Source organism: Monodelphis domestica, chromosome 3 (genome assembly GCF_027887165.1).
Source record: "Monodelphis domestica isolate mMonDom1 chromosome 3, mMonDom1.pri, whole genome shotgun sequence".
In the NCBI taxonomy this organism is placed as follows: Eukaryota; Metazoa; Chordata; class Mammalia; order Didelphimorphia; family Didelphidae; genus Monodelphis; species Monodelphis domestica.
This window is the reverse complement of record NC_077229.1, coordinates 60,892,947-60,912,850: the sequence shown is the minus strand read 5'-3', so window position 1 is coordinate 60,912,850 and position 19,904 is coordinate 60,892,947. Positions and strand designations below refer to the sequence as shown.

General features: G+C 39.0%; 1 protein-coding gene across 3 annotated transcripts in view; it reads right to left on the bottom strand.

The window, feature by feature from the left end:
• Window positions 1–8,645: 8,645 nt before the first annotated feature.
• The window catches only part of LOC130458235 (zinc finger protein OZF-like), a 29,828-nt gene continuing 18,569 nt past the window's right edge, over window positions 8,646–19,904 (bottom strand). For all 3 annotated transcript variants that reach the window (XM_056821981.1, XM_056821982.1, XM_056821980.1), the window contains exon 5: window positions 8,646–11,675. In XM_056821981.1, the coding sequence (XP_056677959.1) occupies window positions 10,315–11,675 (1,361 nt within the window). In that variant the 3' untranslated portion in view covers window positions 8,646–10,314. The remainder of the gene's footprint in view (window positions 11,676–19,904) is intronic.

The window sequence follows — 19,904 nt, the reverse complement described above, 5'->3', positions numbered from 1 at the left end:
ATTACAATAGTTAGAGATAAGGGAAAAATAGGAGAGATAGAGAGAGACAGCAAAACCAACGTTTTGCTGGGCACATTGACAAAAGCCAACTAGGGGGCAGTCCCCTTTGGCAGAAGAGTGTACATTCAAAATAAATTCAATCAACCTTCAGTTCAAGCGACCACACCCCAAGGTTCATTCTTGATCTTGATGTAATATAGGTTTTCTGGCATTTTTCTGCAATAGTTCATTCTCTGGATTTAGGAGTTAGCAAGCTTCTACCTTGAAGATGTTTCTCAAAAAAAAAAACTTTTCAAAATCTTGGATTTTTATTAAAATACAATCCCCCCTGAGGTGGGTGTTAAAAAAAAATCCAGTTCAGCTCAGGATGCATTGTTGAGTTATGGGGGTATATGAGTCAGTTATTAAAAGAATTCAAAAACAATAAAAACAAAACAAACATAAGAAATTCACAAAAACACAAAAATTCACACTCCTAGAAAAACTTGTCCTAGTCAAACTGACCCACAGGTACAAAATTCAACTAGAGGCTGGCTTCTTCTAAGAGAATTACCTGAAATAGGACAGAATGGGGATATGGTGACTTTAAGACACAGGATACCATTTACTCACCACAAAATAAATGAATTTACATGAAATATCCCCACATATGAACAAAATCCCTTTCTAGTAACAAAAAAGATGGGAGACATATTTTTTCAGTATTATCTGACTTACAAGGATGTTGAGAATTTGCTACAGGCTTTTTAAACTGAATGTGAGAAAAATAAAATAATTGCTCCTGTCAACAAAACCCAAGTGTGTAATGCAGCAAATTGGCCATCTCAGGATCTCGAATGGGACTATAACAACCCTGAGGATTATCTACAACTATACCGTTGTAGAGAGTCCATCCTTACAGCAATAAGGGAATGTCTAGACAGTACAGATAAGTGGATGGAACTTGAAAAAATTAAGCAACAGGAGGAAGAAACACCCTCCAGATTCATGGATAGAATAATCTAGTTTGGGGACAGATACCTGGATTGGGACCTAATAAAGAGAATAGCTTAAGACAAGTTAGAAGGATCTTTGTCAATAACTCTTGCAAAGCGATTAAGAATTATTTTAGAACACATTGTCCAAGATGGTCAGAGATGGACCTTGAAGAATTGGGAAAAACAGATATATATGTTTTAAAGGGAAACAAAGAAAAGGAGGAAGAAAATAATGATTCTCTAGAGGAAATGAAGAAAGAAATGAGATGTTTAAAAGATAAGATAGCTAAACTAGAAAGCGGGCATGATAATGAACCAATGACACTTGCCCCTCTCCAGAAATCTAATTATCAATCCATTACCTGCCACTTCTGTGGGAAGAAGGGCCACAATATGGTAGAGTGTAGAGCTTTTCTCAAGATTATAGGAAGAAATACACAGTTTAACAGCAACTATAGAAGTGATAATTATAGAAATAAATATAATTATGACAATGCAAACCACAACTTTAGGAATGATGACTATAAGAATAGATATTGGGAAAATGATAACTCAAATCAAATGACTCCACAACAATATATAAAAAATGGTGCTTGTCCAAAAAATAGTCGAGGTGCTAATGCCCCTCAGGGGGGTTCCCTTTAGGGGGGCGCTTTTCATGGGGGTGCCGAAGGAACTTCCCAAACACAATGAAGGTGTCCGGGGCGGGGCACAGGAATCAGAGGATACAACCTTTGATTTTCTGGACCCTGATATCCTACTACCCATTGTCCCTATCCACTACCCCCCCATACTAATGAGCCCCATGTTACTTTAAAGGTAGGTAACACCTCTTATGATTGTCTATTAGAAACTGGAGCTTCCTGGTCTATATTAAAGAGAACACCTGATTTACAATGTTATTCTGTTGGCTCAGAGAATGTAATGGGAGTATCAGGAATACCTCAAAGAGTTAAAAGACTTCCTCCTAGAATCATGTCTGTAGGACCCCTAGAGGTACAAGATTCCTTCGTTTTGATGCCTGACTCCCCTTTAAATTTGCTGGGGAGGGACCTTCTATGCAAACTCAGAGCCACAATAACTTTCTCCCTAGATGGTTTCTTATCATTCGAAGTACCGGAGGAATCTTTAAATTTACTCCCTGTAATTCTCTCAGAGAGTCAGGAGGAAAAAAGAGCATTTCATCTTTGCAATACCTGAAGATATATCGTAGTCTCTTTGGGCCACATCTTCTTCCAATGTAGGCTTACTTAAGTTGGCTGTTCCTGGGTAGATAAAAACTAAATCTAGCCCACCTCCTTCCATTCCTCAGTATCCCCTCTCAAAAGAGGCAATTGAGGGAATTGCCCCAGTAATTAACTCATTAATTGCACAGGGAATAATAATCCCTTGTAAATCTGAATACAACACTCCCATCCTGCCCGTTAAAAAACCAAAAAGAGGGCCTGATGGCAAACACCTCTATAGATTCGTGCAGGATTTGAGGGCTGTGAACAATCACGTTATAGACACTCCATAGTTTCCAATATTAATATTATTATTTCTTCTATTCCTAGAACTGCTACATACTTTACAGTAGTAGACTTGTGCTGAGCCTTCTTTTCCATACCCATACATGAGAACTCGAGGCTTATCTTTGCTTTTACCTGGCAGGGCTGCAATACTCCTGCAGTTGTTTGCCACAAGGTTTCATAGACAGTCCAAGCTTATTTGCACAAATTTTGAGTCAAGATATAGATAATATAAAATTTAAAAACAGCAAATTAATCAAGTACGTAGATGATCTACTCTTGGTTTCAACAGATGCAGAAACATGTCAGAAAGATAGCAAAAACCTTCTTTTGGAATTGCATTAAAGAGAGCCTAAGATCTCGAAGGATAAAGTTCAGTGGTGCCTCCCTAAAGTAGAATATTTGGGGTTCATCCTGACTGCGGGTGCTCGCTTTATTTCTCCCAAATGAATTGAAAATATTCAAAATTTAAGTGCTCCTACCACTAAGAAACAGTTGAGAGCAGTTTGGGGAGCAACAGGGTTTTGTAGACAATGGATTCCTTGCTATGGGTAAATTACTAAACCCTTTATAGCACTAACAAGGGATTCACTCCCTGAAGCCCTCAAATTAGAACCAGAACACCTGCCAGCTCTATCAGATCTAAAAAAGGCTATCCTGTCTGCCCCCACTCTAGGCATCCCGGATTACAACAAACCATTTACTGTGTATGTACATGAATGAAGAGGGGTAGCTTCAGGTGTTTTAACTCAGACTATGGGACCTTCTCAGTGCCCAATTGCTTATTATTCTGCCCAACTGGACCCAGTAGCATCACCAAGTCTTAGAGGAGTAGCTGCTACAGTCTTACTAGTGACAAAAACTGTTGATCTAGTATTGGGATGTCCATTAACAATTATGTGCCCACATGAGGTAGAATAATTGTTGCTAACACATAGAACACAGGCATTTTCTGATCAGCAAATTACAAGGTATGAAATAACCTTGTTAAACAATGAAAACATTACCTTGAAGCACTGTTCAACTCTTAACCCTGCCACCTTGCTTCCAGATTTACCAACTTCAGGAGAACCATTACATAGTTGTGAAACACTAGTGTCCATGGGAGAAAAGCCTCGAGATGATCTCTTGGACACTCCCTTAAACAACTCAGATCTGGTCTTATTTACTGATGGTTCTTCTTTTATGAGAGATGGCATATGCTACACTGGAGCTGCTGTAGTCACAAAATTTGCCACTGAGTGGTCAGCTTCGCTGCCCTCTAATATTAGCGCTCAAGGGGCAGAACTCATAGCTCTCAAATATGCCTGTATAATTGCCAAGGATAAAAAGGCAACAATTTATACGGATTCTAGATATGCTTTTGGCATTTGTCACTCAGTCGGGATGCAATGGCTCCAGAGAGGATTTTTAACCTCAGCTGGAAAATCTATAGCTAATGCAGAAATTATTAATGAAGTTCTTTCTGCTCTCAAACTGCCTGAAGCCCTAACTGTAGTTCATTGCTCTGCCCATACAGGTGGCTCTGACCCTATCTCTAGGGGAAATGACTGAGCAGATGCCGCTGCAAAGCTAGCAGCCATAGAAGGGCGTGGATTAATTTTAACATTAACAACCACTGATGATTTAAATTTATCACTTTCCTATAATGAAAAGGAAGTGGAAAAATGGAAACAAAAATTTAAAGCAAAATAGATTAATGGAGTATGGGTGTCATCTGAAGGGAAACTCCCACTCCCTAGAAGTTTCTATCACCAAATTTGCCAATCTGTTCACAAAAATGGTCACTTTGGTACCCAGGGCATCGTGGATTCTGTTAAGAGAGTATGGATAGCTCCCATTATAACTACCATAGCCTCCAAAGTGTGTTCAGCCTGCTCTACCTGCCAGACATATAACCAACATGCCTTTCGTGGCAAAGCTTTCAGTGGGCATCCTCTGGCTTAGACACTTTTGAGCACCTACAGATAGATTTCATAACAATGCCAAAGGCTTGACATTATAAATTTTGTCTAATTATAGTAGCTCAACTGACCAGATGGCCAGAAGCATTGCCTGTGACCCGAGCCACAGCAGCTTTTGTTGCTAAGGTGTTTTTAAAAATAAAATTATTCCTCGTTTTGGCCAGCCAGTATGTATTGATTCAGATAGAAGAAGTCATTTTACTGATTCTGACTTAAACCAAATATATTCTTGCTTGGGGATAACTCCCAAATTCCATGTTCCATATCATCCCCAGAGATCAGGCCAAGTTGAAAGGATGAATAAAGAAGTTAAAACTATGATTGGCAAATTATGCACTGAGACACATTTAAAATGGCCTGAAATTCTCCCTCTGGTCCTATTTTATCTTAGAAGCAGTCCTAGAGGAAACTTACATATCTCACCATTTGAGATGCTTTTTGGACATCCACTGTATTATACAGCCTTTCTCCCCAGCATATACGTCACTATTAGGGGGAAGATACTACTATTGCTTCCTATACACAGGAATTACAGCATAAACTGCGTGAACTCCTTGAATCGAGAACTGCAGTACAAGCCAGACCACTAGACTTTTCACAACCTAAACCCAGGAGATAAGGTGTATATTAAGAATTTCCAGCATACTGGAGCAACCCAGCCTTCCTGGGAAGGGCCATTCCAAATATTGTTAACCACTCCAACATCTATGAAGGTTGGAGAGAAGGACTCCTGGATTTATTGCTCACATGTGAAGAGAGCATCTTCTGTTGAGACTGATTGACTGTATCCTATCACATGCATTGAAGATAATAATCCATTGACAAGTGGATGCTGTTTTTCAAAAACACATTGAATTCCTGATTTTTTCCTTCTCTTTCCCTTATTTTTTATTATTGCTTTTCTTTTGAATATTTGATTTCCCCCCCTTTTCCTCATTTCTTATACAAAAGGTACATACAATTAAATTTTTTTCTCTCTCTGCAGTAATATAAGTTTAAAATATACATACTTGCTATATTATTAAAACATACCCAAACAGCTTTAGACTGTGGGAACCTGCCATTTATTGATAAAATGTCATGGGACTATGGTTAATGTTTGTGTCTGATTCCAGGAAATGGGATAAAAACAAGGAGCACAGATGAAACCTGAATAGTGCCAAAAGAGCACACAGGAAATACTAATGTGGACTCGAGGTTGAGACACTTGACATACGTTAAGTCATAGGACTTCCTTGTATCTACACTCTTTATTAAGTACTCATACAAGTACAAAAATTTGACTATCATGCTGGCTCTGAATATCCCTGAGAATGAAAAAAGTCAGACCAGGGAATCACTCTTCCCTATCAAAATATAATTCTAGTTCCTTTCCTTCTTATAGTATGGCAACTTTCTGTAATCTTGGCTGCAAATGGGTAAGTGAAATATTACTGCATTCTGTACTACAGACTTGTGGGATAGAAATTACTTTAAATTGGAACTGCACAAGGGCCCATTATGAAGTTATTCTTGTTTACTCAACATTTTATACATAGATTTTGGTATTTTGATTCTGATTTTGAATTTTTTCTTACTTTTCTCCCAAAAGTTTTACTTTCTTCCCTATTTTTCCCTTTATATATTTTTGGGTTTTTTTTGTTTTGTTTTTATTGTTTTTGAATTCTTTTAATAATTGACTCATACACCCCATAACTCAACAATGCATCCTGAGCTGAAGTGGATGGTTTTTATAAACACCCACTTCGGGGGGGGGGGTATTTTAATAAAAATCCAAGATTTTGAAAAGTTTTTTTTTTTTGAGAAACATCTTCAAGGAAGAAGCTTGCTAACTCCTAAATCCAGAGAATGAACTATTGCAGAAAAATGCCAGAAAACCTACATTACATCAAGATCAAGAATGAACCTTGGGGTGTGGTTGATTGAATTTATTTTGAATGTACACTCTTCTGCCAAAGGGGACTGCCCCCTAATTGGTTTTTGTCAATGCACCCAGCAAAACATTGGTTTTGTTGTCTCTCTATCTATCTCTCCTATTTTCCCCTTATTCTATCTATTGTAATTTCATAGCTGGTATGTTTACAAGACCCATCAGAGAGAATAGTCTTCCTCAGGCTTCAGGGGAGGTTTGTGAATTTCAAAACTACTCCACCGTATTCAGACCATTCTTTAGAAGATGGGATTTAGCTATCTATTTCCTGATCGATAACAATAGAGATACTTGGAATAACAGAATCAGGTCTTGGAAACTACAATCTCCACCCTACTCAGGGTAACAAGATTAGGAAGGGCTGCAGCAAACTCAAGATTTATTTATTTGAGAATATGGCCTTCAACAGACATGTGCAAAAAAAAGGACAGACCTCTGGGCAGTCCTAGGTCAAGTTAGAGCCACCATTGGCACATGTGAGATGCAGGAAGTGAGGTAAAGAACAACTTCTGGAGTTCTCGGGACTTCCTGTGAGGAGGAGGTTGAGAGTCAGTTGGAGGCTGGTGCTTGGAGGTGGAGGAGACCCGTGGACTGCTTTCCTTCAGATTGGTCATGTGAGTGATAAGGACTAATCCCTTTCCTTGCCTTAGCTATCCAAGGCCTTAAAGTCCCCTTTGGCTCAGCCTGAGCCAGAGTGGGTCTGGGTTAAACTTCCTTCCTTCTCTCCCTTATCCTTCTCTCTCTCTCTCTCTCTCTCTCTCTCTCTCTCTCTCTCTCTCTCTCTCTCTCTCTCTCTCTCTCTCTCTCTCTCTCTCTCTCTCTCTCTCTCTCTCTCTCTCTCTCTCTCTCTTTCTCTCTCTCTCTCTTCTCTCTCTCTCTCTCTCTCTCTCTCTCTCTCTCTCTCTCTCTCTCTCTCTCTCTCTCTCTCTCTCTTCCTCTAATACTTTCTTTCTCCTGTTTGTAAGTAAAACACCATTAAAATTTGGCAGCGGACTTGAGTGTTTTCATTTAGGAATTACATAAGTGAATTCCTTGGTGACCTTAAATTAATATATATCAGTCTTTTAAAGTGATTTCAATATCACAAAAGGCTGAGGATTCAAGACTCACAGATATACTGAGTCTGTACTGTGAATCTTAAAACTGCTCAGACTCTACTTCAGAAGACTTGATTAAGCTATTCCCCATTTTTAACAATGGAGTTACTTGGTCAGGAATGTATTGAGAACTTTAAAATTACTCCACCCTGCTCAGACAGTGCCTTAGGGAAGATAAAGTTGCAAATTCCTGATTGAACAATGAAAAGTCCCCAACTCATACTTATAGTGAAGCAAAAACCCTAAGCTAGGTGGTCTATTTTTAGATCTAATACAAAAGGCTGCTAAGTACCTATAAAGGTTAAATTAATCACTAAAAGGTCAAACAACTTACAAAAGGTAAGCTTCGCAAAAGAGATATGAAATACTCAGAAGATATAATATACCCAGAGAAGGTGAGAACTAAAGAGCAATGAGAACTAAGAATGGACAGTCCTGGGAAAAAGCATCTACTATGGCAGATGTGAAAATTTAGGGGAGGTGACATAAGAGCAAATTCTCTTTAAAAGGAGCTCTCTGAACTCAGTTTGGGAGTCAGGAGTTCAGAAGAGGGTCTCTGAACTCAGTTCAGGAGTTGAGGATTTCACTGAAGGAGTGGAGCTTGCTTGGGACGATCTTGTGGTGAGTGATAAAGACTGAGTCTCTCTCCCTTAAGGCTCAGGCCTAGGCCCTTTCTATTTTCTCTTTCTCTCTCTCTTCCATTAATTCCTTCATTTGTATTAATTAAAATCTCCACAAAACTCAGCTGACTTGGGTATTTTCATATTTGGGAATTTTCCCATGGTGACCACTTATTTTTAATATAAATCAAGACACTAAAAATTATCTTTTTTGTAATTGTATAAGTTATGTTACACAGTCTGAGTGCAGTCAATCAAGTGTCAAGCAGATAGATGCATGGTGATTTTCTATGTAAGGTAGTTATGACAATGCATTCAATTGGATAGAACTCATTGAAATGTCAATAATTTGACCTAGGTTTCTCTGAACTAATCATGCCTGTTACTCCTCAAAGCCCAAAAGGGCTACATTATAATCATATATTACAACTTGTTGATTTTGTTTGTACAAAACTGCCACAGGCAAGGTCAAACCTCACTCGTGACTCCAGGGGTTCCCAACACAGGTGGTGATCAGTCAAGAAAATAATAAACAGAAGACAGGTGTATATTTATGGCCATGGGCATGCTTTGCATCTGATAGTTGCTCTGCCATCCCCAGGCTTGGTGTTTATTTTTATACCTATTTTCTTGGCACGCAGGTACATTACCTAACACACATGTCTAAACAGAGATAATTGGAAAAGTGATGCATTAACTTCTAACAATTCACTTGATTATCATTCTATGCTCTTGTATTGTGATTACAGATTCTTGACAGAATAAAGGCTTCATGCAAGATAAATTATTTTGTCACAGGTGGCTTAATTCTCTCATTATCCTGTGGCGAGTTTTGAGCTTACAAACAATCAAGGGAAATTACTTATTACTTTTAATAAAAAGGAATAATTAATCAGAAATTCTTAAAGACAATTCAAAAATCATATCATTGAGGTTGATAAGTACTGGAAACACAATTCAGATTTAATATTAGACTGATCATTTCTCAGGGATTACTAGGGAGTTTCTTGAGGGGAAGAATCAAGTCACTGAGACATGATGAAGCTTGGTGTACCTGTACATTTTGTATGGGCCTTTATATGCTGGCTTCACAAGAATAAGTTTCTATGAGTGGGAAAGTTATGGGCTTGGCTTATAGCTGCAGTTTTGCTGAGAATTATGTACCTAAGTAAAGGTTAACCCATGGTAGTCTTTTGGGATTGCTTTTAAGGGTATGATCTTTTGATGATGTTTTGGAGAAATAGAGTATAGGTATTTTGCTGTTATATTATTCCTTCTGAGGTTAGGGGGAATAGTAATCATGTCAATTCCATAGGTAAGGGATGTTAATAAGAGGTTATGCAAAGGGGATTGAGTGGGCAAACACATCTTGCCAAGTGACTTTGTCAAGACATTGTGGTCTGGTGGCTCCCATCACAAATCATTTTGAATTTAATGTAATAAAAACTATATATTTTACACCTCATAATGTTACCTATTTCTTATTTGGTCATAAATTCTTACCTTATCAATAAATTGATCTGAAAGTTAAATTATTCTATGCTCCCTTAATTTTCTTAGGGGATCATACTTTAGATCTAAAACATATTCTCATTTGGCACTAATCTTAGGAGAGCTTAAGACATAGTAGAGTAAACTGTCCAATTTTGAGCAAGGGGAGAGCTCAGTGTGAATGTCTGTGGATTCTATGATGAATGGTATATGAGAGGAAATCATGAGACTAACCATAATTTAACTTTATTTACTCAAAGATAGTAGGTAAAAAGATAGGAAAATAGGAAAGAGAAATACTTTCCTCACTGTTCCATTTAGCTTGCACCATTAGGGTGCATTAGCAATGCTCACAGGGAAGTCCAGCCAGCAACAAAACTGAAAGAGAAGAGCTCAGATATCTTCTATTGCCTCAGTTTATGAAACCTTTTTCCACCCACTAACTCACACAGTGGCTTTCTATTCTGCCTGTAGCACCTAGGGGGAGCAGTCCAGGGGACAGTCCAGGAGACTTCACCATGCCCCCATTGTGATCTTTTAACTATCACTTCCTTTTCCCTGCTGCATTCTATCCTCAATGGTTTCCATCACATAATCCTCCCCTCTGTGACAAGTTCACACTCACACCAGATATGCTGCCCCAGAAAGGGGGAAAGGCAAATTTCCTTCACACAAGAGCAAGAATGGAGCTGCATATAAACATATTTCAAAATAGCTTGTATTCTTAAGGTTCCTCCCCAGTGTGGATTCTCTGATGTACAGCAAGATGGGAGCTCTGACTGAATGTCTTTCCACACAGTTTGCATTCATAAGGTTTCTCCCCAGTGTGGATTCTCTGATGAACAGCCACATAGGAGTTATCTGTGAATGCCTTTCCACATTGCTTGCATTCATAAGGTTTCTCTCCAGTGTGGATTCTCTGATGTACAGCAAGATGGGAGCTCTGATTGAATGCTTTTCCACATTGCTTGCATTCATAAGGTTTCTCCCCAGTGTGGATTCTCTGATGTGCAGAAAGAGTGGAGCTCCGACTGAATGTCTTTCCACACTGCTTGCATTCATAAGGTTTTTCCCCCGTGTGGATTCTCTTATGTGCAGCAAGATGGGAGTTCCGACTGAATGTCTTTCCACATTGCTTGCATTCATAAGGTTTCTCTCCTGTGTGGACTCTCTGATGTACAGCAAGAGAAGAGTAACCTGTGAATGTCTTTCCACATTGTTTGCATTTATAAGGTTTCTCCCCAGTGTGGATTCTCTGATGTCCAGCAAGATCGGAGCTCTGCCGGAATGTCTTTCCACATTGCTTGCATTCATAAGGTTTCTCTCCAGTGTGGATTCTCTGATGTACAGCAAGACTGGAATTCATTGTGAATGTCTTTCCACATTGTTTGCATTCATAAGGTTTCTCCCCAGTGTGGATTCTCTGATGTACAGCAAGATAGGAGCTATCTATGAATGTCTTTCCACATTGATTGCATTTATAAGGTCTCTCACCAGTGTGGATTCTCTGATGTACAGCAAGATGGGAACTCTGACGGAATGTCTTTCCACATTGCTTGCATTTATACGGTTTCTCCCCAGTGTGGATTCTCTGATGCAGGACAAGATTGGAGTTATCTGTGAAAGTCTTGCCACATTGATTGCATTCATAAGGTCTCTCACCAGTGTGGATTCTCTGATGTACAGCAAGATTGGAGTTCATTGTGAATGTCTTTCCACATTGTTTGCATTCATAACGGCTTTCACCAGTGTGGATTCTCTGATGTATAGTAAGATAGGAGCTCGAACAGAATGTCTTTCCACATTGCATGCATTCATAAGTTTTCTCCCCAGTGTGAATTCTCTGATATCCAGCAAGATTAGTGCTGTGCATAAAAGTCTTTCTGCATTGATTACTTTCACTAGATTTTTCTTCAGTGTACATTCTTTGATGTTCAATATGAGATGAATTTTGAGGTGCAATACCAAATTCTCTGAAAGCAAAGTTATCGGGACCATCATTCATGAATCTTTGTAGGTCCATTTCTTCCACAGAAGGGCTCATCTCTGTTGGATTCAGCTTCATTTCAGGTCTGATCTCTCTTTCTAAAAGAAACAAACATTAGCGTGCATGTAGACTAAATACTCCTATTATTTCATTATCTAACTTCTCTGTAAGCACTATGTAATTACCTTCATCATTGTTTTCTAACTTATTTTTTCCAGTACCTGAGATCAGATAAAGAAATTTAGCACTATTTTTTGCATTTATTCAAGGCATAAAAGATTTTGTTCTGTTCCCTTGTCCTTCAGAGCAGCCATTACTCTTCTTTAAATGTCTTTTTTTTTTTCACTAAAATAAAATCCTTCTATTAAATACAATTGAAACAAAAACATGGTATTTCCTATGTTTAAAACTATGTCTCATATAGTAAGCTGAGTCCATGATCCTTTTGAAAGGAAATGAGCAAGATATAGATAGATAGATAGATATACACACACACACATATATATATATATATAATTTTATTCCTATTTCTCACCTTATGCAGATACATTTTCATATTCTTCTTGAAAACCCAATACATTCTCATTGTACCTCAGAAACTTGCTAGGACTTCTAACTCTGGGCAAGTAACAGGAGCTCTGTGGGTATCAGGTTCCTCAACTATAACATGGACATAATAATATCAAGTGATTCCTAGGGTTCCTATGAGGATCTAAGAAGGCAATATTTGTAAAGTGTATGACACATACTAGGGGCCATATGCAAATGGTGATGTTTATTTTTATCATTTTATCATTAGAATTTGGATTATTTCCTCCTTTAATTGTTTTTCTCCTTAAACTGCCATTCTCTTCACTCTTCTAAAACCCAATTCCCCTGTTAAATTAAATGTATTTCCATTGTATAAATTTTGAACCTTTGGACTTCATTCCCCAGAATTCCTTGGTATTTCCCAAAATTCCCCTTAATTTCTCCTGAGCCTCCATGTTTGCATCTTCACTGATTGGTATTTAACTGCTTATAACTCCTCCCTCTTCCTCTCCTTGACCTGCAACCAGGCTGAGTTCAGGCAGTTCTTTTGCATCACTTCCTGTGCCTTCTTTCCACCTTTATGTGTACCAATGGTGACCTAAACTTGGCTTTGGACTGCCCAGGGGGAAGTCACTTGTTTCTGATTTGTCACTTGCTAGCACACGGGTCATAGACCTTACCCCTCCACACTTAATCCTTAAGTGGGGGTGTGTTGGCTAAAAATCTAAAGAATAATTAGGGTGGAGTTAATCCCACTTTCAAAATCTCCACTGATGATCATTGGGAGAATAGTCTCCCCAATTGATCATTTCACATAATCATCTTGTACCTCTAAAAATCTAACTACATGTGCATAGAAAATTGCAACTTCTAAGAGGAAACTACAATAGTTAGACATAAGAGTGAAATAGAAGAGAGAAAAAGCAAAACCAATGTTTTTCTAGGCGCATTGACAAAAACAAATTTATGTATAAATGGAGATTTTGAACCTTTGGACTTCATACCCCATAAATCCTTAGCATTTCCCAAAATTCCCTTTAATCTCTCATGCACCTCCATGTTTGCATCATCTCTGATTGGTATTTAAGTGGCTGTAACTCCTCTTTCATCCTCTCTTTGATCTTCTACCAGGCTGAGTTCAGACAGTTCTTTTGACCTTGTGCTCCTAGGCACAGTGCAGATCCTCATCAACCCCACTGGAATTGGTGGGTCTCCCTGAAGTTCTGCTTCTTGGCACTTTTTAAATGTTCCATTTTTTGGAATCATACACAATCATTGATCACAGTCCCATAACATTTATCAAGAAATGGGAGGTTTCTCAAACAAAACCAATGAAAGCAAAATTAGAAGGTAAGCAACAAATTGGGGAATAATCTTCATAACAAAAACCACTGACAAAGGTCTAATTACTCAAATTTATAAAGAGCTAAACCAATTGTACAAAAAAAATCAAGCCATTTTCCAATTCATAAATGGGCAAGGGACATGAATAGGCAATTTTCAGTCAAAGAAATCAAAACTAAAAGTGTTCTAAATCTCTTATAATCAGAAATGCAAATCAAAACAACTCTGAGGTATCACCTCACACCTAGCAGATTGGCTAACATGACAGCAAAGGAAAGTAATGAATGCTGGAGGGGATGTGGCAAAGTTGGGACATTAATTCATTGCTGGTGGAGTTGTGAATTGATCCAACCATTCTAGAGGGCAATGTGGAACTATGCCCAAAGAGCACTAAAAGACTGTCTGCCCTTTGAACCAGCCATAGCACTGCTGGGTTTGTACCTCAAAGAGATAATAAGGAAAAAGACTTGTACAAGAATATTCATAGCTGCGCTCTTTGTGGTGGTAAAAAATTGGAAAATGAGGGGATACCCTTCAATTGGGGAATGGCTGAACAAATTGTGGTATATGTTGGTGATGGAATACTATTGTGCTAAAAGGAATAATAAAGTGGAGGAATTCCATGGGAACTGGAACAACCTTCAGGAAGTGATGTAGAGCGAAAGGAGAAGAACCAGGAGAACATTGTACACAGAGACTAATACACTGTGGTACAATCGAATGTAATGGACTTCTCCATTAGTGGTAATGCAGTGTTCCTGAACAACTTGAAGGGAACTATGAGAAAAAATACTATCCACATTCAGAGGAAAAACTATGGGAGTGGAAACAGAGAAGAAAAACAACTGCTTGATTACATGGGTTTGAGGGGATATGGTTAGGGATGTAGACTCTAAATGAACATCTTGATGCAAACACTAACAACATGGAAATAGGTTCTAATCAAAGACACATGTAATACCCAGTGGAATTGCGAGTGGGCTATGGGAAGGGTAGAGTAGGGGAGGGAGGGATAGAATATGATTCTTGTAACCAAGTAATAATGTTCTAAATTGACTAAATAAAATAAAAAAAAAGAAATGGCAGGTTTCCATAGTCTAAAGCTTTTCAGTATGTATTAATATTACAGCAAATATATATATTTCAATTCATATTACTGTAGAATAAAAAAATTAATATTGAATGTATGTACTTTAAGTATAAGAAATGAGAAAAGGGGAAAAAATCAAATATTCTAATTAAAAGAAAATCAATAATAAAATAAAATTTCAGGAATTCAATGTGTTCCCAAAAACAGTATCCACTCATCTATGAACTATTATCTCCAATGCATGTGACAGGATACAGTCAATCAGTTTCAAAAGAAGATGCTCTCTTTACATGTCAGTAATGAATCCAAGTGTCCTCTCCAATTTTTATAGCTGTGTGTAGAATTTATAATAGTGGAAGACTTAAACTGTAAGAGTTAAAATAGTTGTCTGCCATAAACTGTAGTGAGTAAAATGGTGGAAGATATAAATTGTGATAGATATGAGAGGGTGAGTAAATTTGACCACAGAAAATGTTTCACTACAGTGTCTTGGTTTCTAAATCAAATATATAAGGTGGTCGCCAGGGAAATATTCCCAATTATTCAATATACCCAAGTCAACTCGGTTTTATAGAGATTTTAATTAATAATACAATGAGTAATTAAAGGAAAGTGAGAAAAAGGAAATTAGTATGAAGGGCCTTAAGCCAACATGGCCTAGACCTGAGTCTTAAGAGAGAGAGAATCAGTCAGTTTTTTATCACTCACCACAAGATTTGTCTTAAGCAAGGATGTCTGGGGAACAGAGTCTCCCCAGAGGTAGTTCCAGCCAGAGTCAGCCTCCCAAGGGACTTCTTCTCAAAAGATCTTCAAAGGGCCTCCTCCAAAAGGATCTATCTCCAAGGATCCAAGGATCTCCAAGCCTCCCTTGCTCCAGAGATTCCTTTTCTTATATAGGGGGTTTTTTCCTATGTCACCTCCCCTAAGTTCTTCCATCTACCAATCACCGTAGATGTTTCCTAAAGGACAGCCCATCTGAATTCCTGCTAAGTCGACTAATCCCCTCAGTAAGTCTGAACCAGAGAAAATACAGTTGAGTCGACTAATCTCATTAAGAGAAAACTTGCCCGACCCTTTTAGGTACCTAGCATCCCACTGTATCAATTCTAAAAACAGGCATGGCTCAAAGAACTCCCTGCCTCATCATAAGCATGGGTCCAAGTACTTTCATTGTTTAGCAAGGAGTTTTCTCCCCTAAAGCAGTCTTAAGTACAGGTGGAGTAGAGGTCCTCCCATAGCAAGGAGTTTTCTCCCCTAAAGCAGTCTTAAGTACGGGTGGAGTAGAGGTCCTCCCATTTCTGATCCTGGCAAGTTCTCACATCAAAACGGGGAATGTTTCCAGTAGGGAATTTGTTCCAATGGAAAATTCCAGAATGGAGAAATTTTTAACATTCACAAGTCTGAGAAATTTCAAATTTTACATGTGGGAGAGGTTAACATTTGAAACAGCCCTTTCCAGGAAAGCTGAGTTGCTTCAGTGTGCTGGAAATTCTATATATACACCTTGTCTCCTGGGTTCATGTCATGAAATGAAAAGTCTGTTGGTCCTGCTTATATTGCAGCTCCAGATTAGTGGAGTTCATGCAATTTGTACTGTAATTCCTGTATACAGGAACCAATAGAAGTATCTCCCCACAATGTTAGATATCCAAAAAGCATCTCAAATGGTGAGATGCGTGGATCTCCCCTGAGCCTGTTTCTAAGATTAAATAGGGCCAGAGGGAGAATTTCAGGCCATTTTAAATGTGTCTCAGTGCATAATTTGCCAAACATAGTTTTAAGTTCTCTGCTCATTCTTTCAACTTGGTCTGAGCTCTGGGGATGATATGGTACATGGAATTTGGGAAATAAGCCTAAACAATAATATACCTGAGATAAAACAGAATCGGTAAAATGACTTCCCCTGCTTTATTCAATATGTGTTGGCAGGCCAAAATGAAGAGCACTTTGGCAACAAAAGCCTCTGTGGTTGGAGCAGTAGAAACTGCTTCTGGCCATTTGGTCAGTTGATCTACTATGAGTAGACAAAATTTATGATGTCCCACCTTTGGCAGTGTCATGAAATCTATTTGCAGGTGCTCAAAAGGTGTGTAAGCCACAGGATACCCACCAAAAGCATTGTCATGAAAGGAATATTGGTTATATGCTTGGCAGGTGGAGCAGGCTGTACACACTTTAGAGCAGGGGTCCCCAAACCACATGAGTTCCACTGCAGCCATTTATCCAGCCCCCATTACACTTCTGGAAGGGGCACCTCTTTCATTTGTGATCAGTGAGAGGAGCACAGGATGCATCCATATCCTGTGCTCCTGGAGTGGCAATGCAGCAAAGCGAGGTGTCATTCATGTACAGTACTATTTCTGGTGACATAATCCTTTGCGTGGCACCTTGTTTTGAAAGTAATTTAACAAGAACAAGGCGCCGCGCAAAGGATTATGTGACTGCACAATGGAAGATGTCAGCATGGTGAGCAGCAATCTGGGGGAAGGGATTCCACACTGTGAATACTGCTGCCAGGCATAGTAGTGGCGGTGATGGGCCTGTGCAAGGTGTGATAGAACCATCACAGCCAGCACTGCAGCCTCCACTATCCCAGACAGTGATATACAGTGTCAAAGGCCAAGCACTGCCTCCAGTACTGTATACAGGCATCAGATAGCGGTGATCTGGCCTATGACATCAGTGGTGGGCCTCTATCGTGAGAAGCCCACCACTGCCTTTGGGTGTTTTATAAGATACGCCCTGTTTTTTTTCAGACCAAATTAATATAGGACAGTGTCTTTATTTTCAGAGGAAGCCGGAGCTCGTTCGCTCACGCTCTCTCTCTCTCTCTCTCTCTCCCTCCTTCCCTCCCCTTTTCTCTCTTCCTTAATATCTTCCCTCTATTGTAAAAATAAACTACCATAAATTCCATTTTACTTTAGTATTCATTTTTGGGATTTAGAAATTAAATCCCTGGCGACCAACTAAATATTCAGTTCAACCAAAAAACTTAACATTATCAAACAAGTGAAGGAGGAAAATATCTGCCATCTCCCCTTAACTCAAAATCTGTTAGCAGAAAAACCCTTGATTGCATTCCCAAAAGAAACGTATGGACTCACTGGAAAAATTGCAAAAGGAGTTCCAATTCAGATTTAAAGAGCTTCATCCCCATGAACAGTACATAGAGCTTTTCGATGAGCTAACCCATTCATAGAGCTAACCCATTTTTTTCATAGAGCTAACCCTTTTTCTATTGACATTAAAAATGTGGATACAATTTACCAAAGGGAACTGGCTGAACTGCAGAATTGTGACTCTGAAAGACATATTCAAGTCAAGCAGCTTACCTAATTTCTATGCATCTCTCCCCTCTGAGACATATCCTAATGTCAGGAACCATGCACTCAAAATGGCAACCATCTTTGGCAGCACTTATGTCTGAGAACAGACTTTTTCCAAAATGAAACATCTGGAATCTCCAACCAGATCTAGACTAACTGATGCACACTTGCATCACTTGTTACAGCTAGCAGTAACAAATATGGAACAGGACATTGATCATCTCATTAGTCAAAAGTGGGTCCATAGTTCCCATTGAAGTACTGGTCAATTTGTGGATTTAAATTTACTTGTTTTCATTTTAAATATTGTATTTGTTCCCATTTTGCTTTTTTACTTTAAAATAAGATATGTGCAGTGTGTATAGGGATTTGTTCAGTTTTTTTTATAGTCCGGCCTTCCAACGGTCTGAGAGACAGTGAACTAGCCCCCTATGTAAAAAGTTTGGGGATGCCTGCTTTAGAGGCTATAGTAGTTAAGCCAGAGGCTATGCATACTCTTTTTAACAGAGTCCAATATGCCCTGGGTACCAAAGTGACCATTTTTATGAATAGATTGGCAAATTTGGTGATAAAACTTCTAAGGAGAAGGGGTTTTCCTTCAGATGACACCCATACTCCATTAAACTGTTTTACTTTAAATTTTTGCTTACATTTTTCCACTACCTTTTCATTATAGGAAAGTGATAAATTTAAGTCTTATGGGGATATTAATGTTAGAATTAATTCAGGCCTTTCTATGGCTGCTAGCTTTGCTGTGTTATTTGCCCAATCATTTCCCCTAGAGACAGGGTCAGAGCCACCTATATGGGCAGAGAAATGAACTACAGCTAGTGCTTTGGGCAGCTGGAAAGCAGAATTACATTAATATTTTTTGCATTAGCTATAGATTTTCCGGCTGAGGTTAAAAATCCTCTCGGAAGCCATAACATCCCCACTGAATGACAAATACCAAATGCATATTGCCTTTTTATCTTTGACAACTATACAGCCATGTTTCAGGGCTATAAGTTCTGCACCTTGAGCACTTATATTTGAGGACAGTGGAGCTGACCACTGTAGTGGAGGGGAATACTGAGAGATGGGGACTGAATAGATGTTACCCCAGGAAGCAGGTTGAGGTAAGGGGACTGAATTCAAAGACACTCCTTCCTTCTTGTTCTCCCTACTAGGCAGCCTGATGGAGTCTTTGCTTAACAGACAGTGAGTCACCCCTCCCCAACCTTCTTTGAATATTTTAAATTCTCCCTCCTACTACAAAGGTTGATAGACAATTTCTTAGAATTGAAAGTCTAATTTATTCTCTTCTGGGAAAGGGGAATAAGGAAATAAAAAGGACAGAGGGGAAGGATTTTCCCTAAGCCAAAATCTCCTATCTCTGGTAGAAGGCTTCAGTTCAAAGTCCCTTCCCCTGAGGGAAAAGTTTTCTATTCAGCTGGGATCTTCACTAGGCCAGACTCTTTCAATTCAGCCAGGGCAAGGAGGGTAAAAGCCAAAGCATTTCTTCAGCCTTCCTCTTTCAGAGAGGTTAGCCAGAGAGAAGTGAGGTCAAGTGGTGAAGAGACCAGACCACTGAAGATGTGTGCAGAAGGCAGTTTTGACTAACTGTTCCTCTTTTCCAACCTTCCATAGAATCCACTCCCTTCCCCCACTGGATCTGGAGGATTCTATCTGCTATCTTGAGCTCTTCTTTGCATTTCACCTCTTCTGTCTTTTGGCCATTTCTCTCAATCACACCACTCAGTGGCAAATTCTGTGACTACAGCAGCTCCAGTGTACCATATGCCATCCCTCATAAAAGAAGAACAATCAGTAAATAAGACTAGATCTGGGTTGTCTAAGGGAGTGTCCAAGAGATTATCTCAAGGCTTTTCAGCCATGGACACTAGTGTTTCACAACAGTGTAACAGTTCTCCAGAAAACAATGTAAGGGTTCTCCGGAAATTGGTTAATCTGGAATCAAGATGGCAGGGTTAAGAGTTGTACAGTGTTTGAGAGTGATGTTTTCATTGTCTAACAAGGTTATTTCATACCTTGTA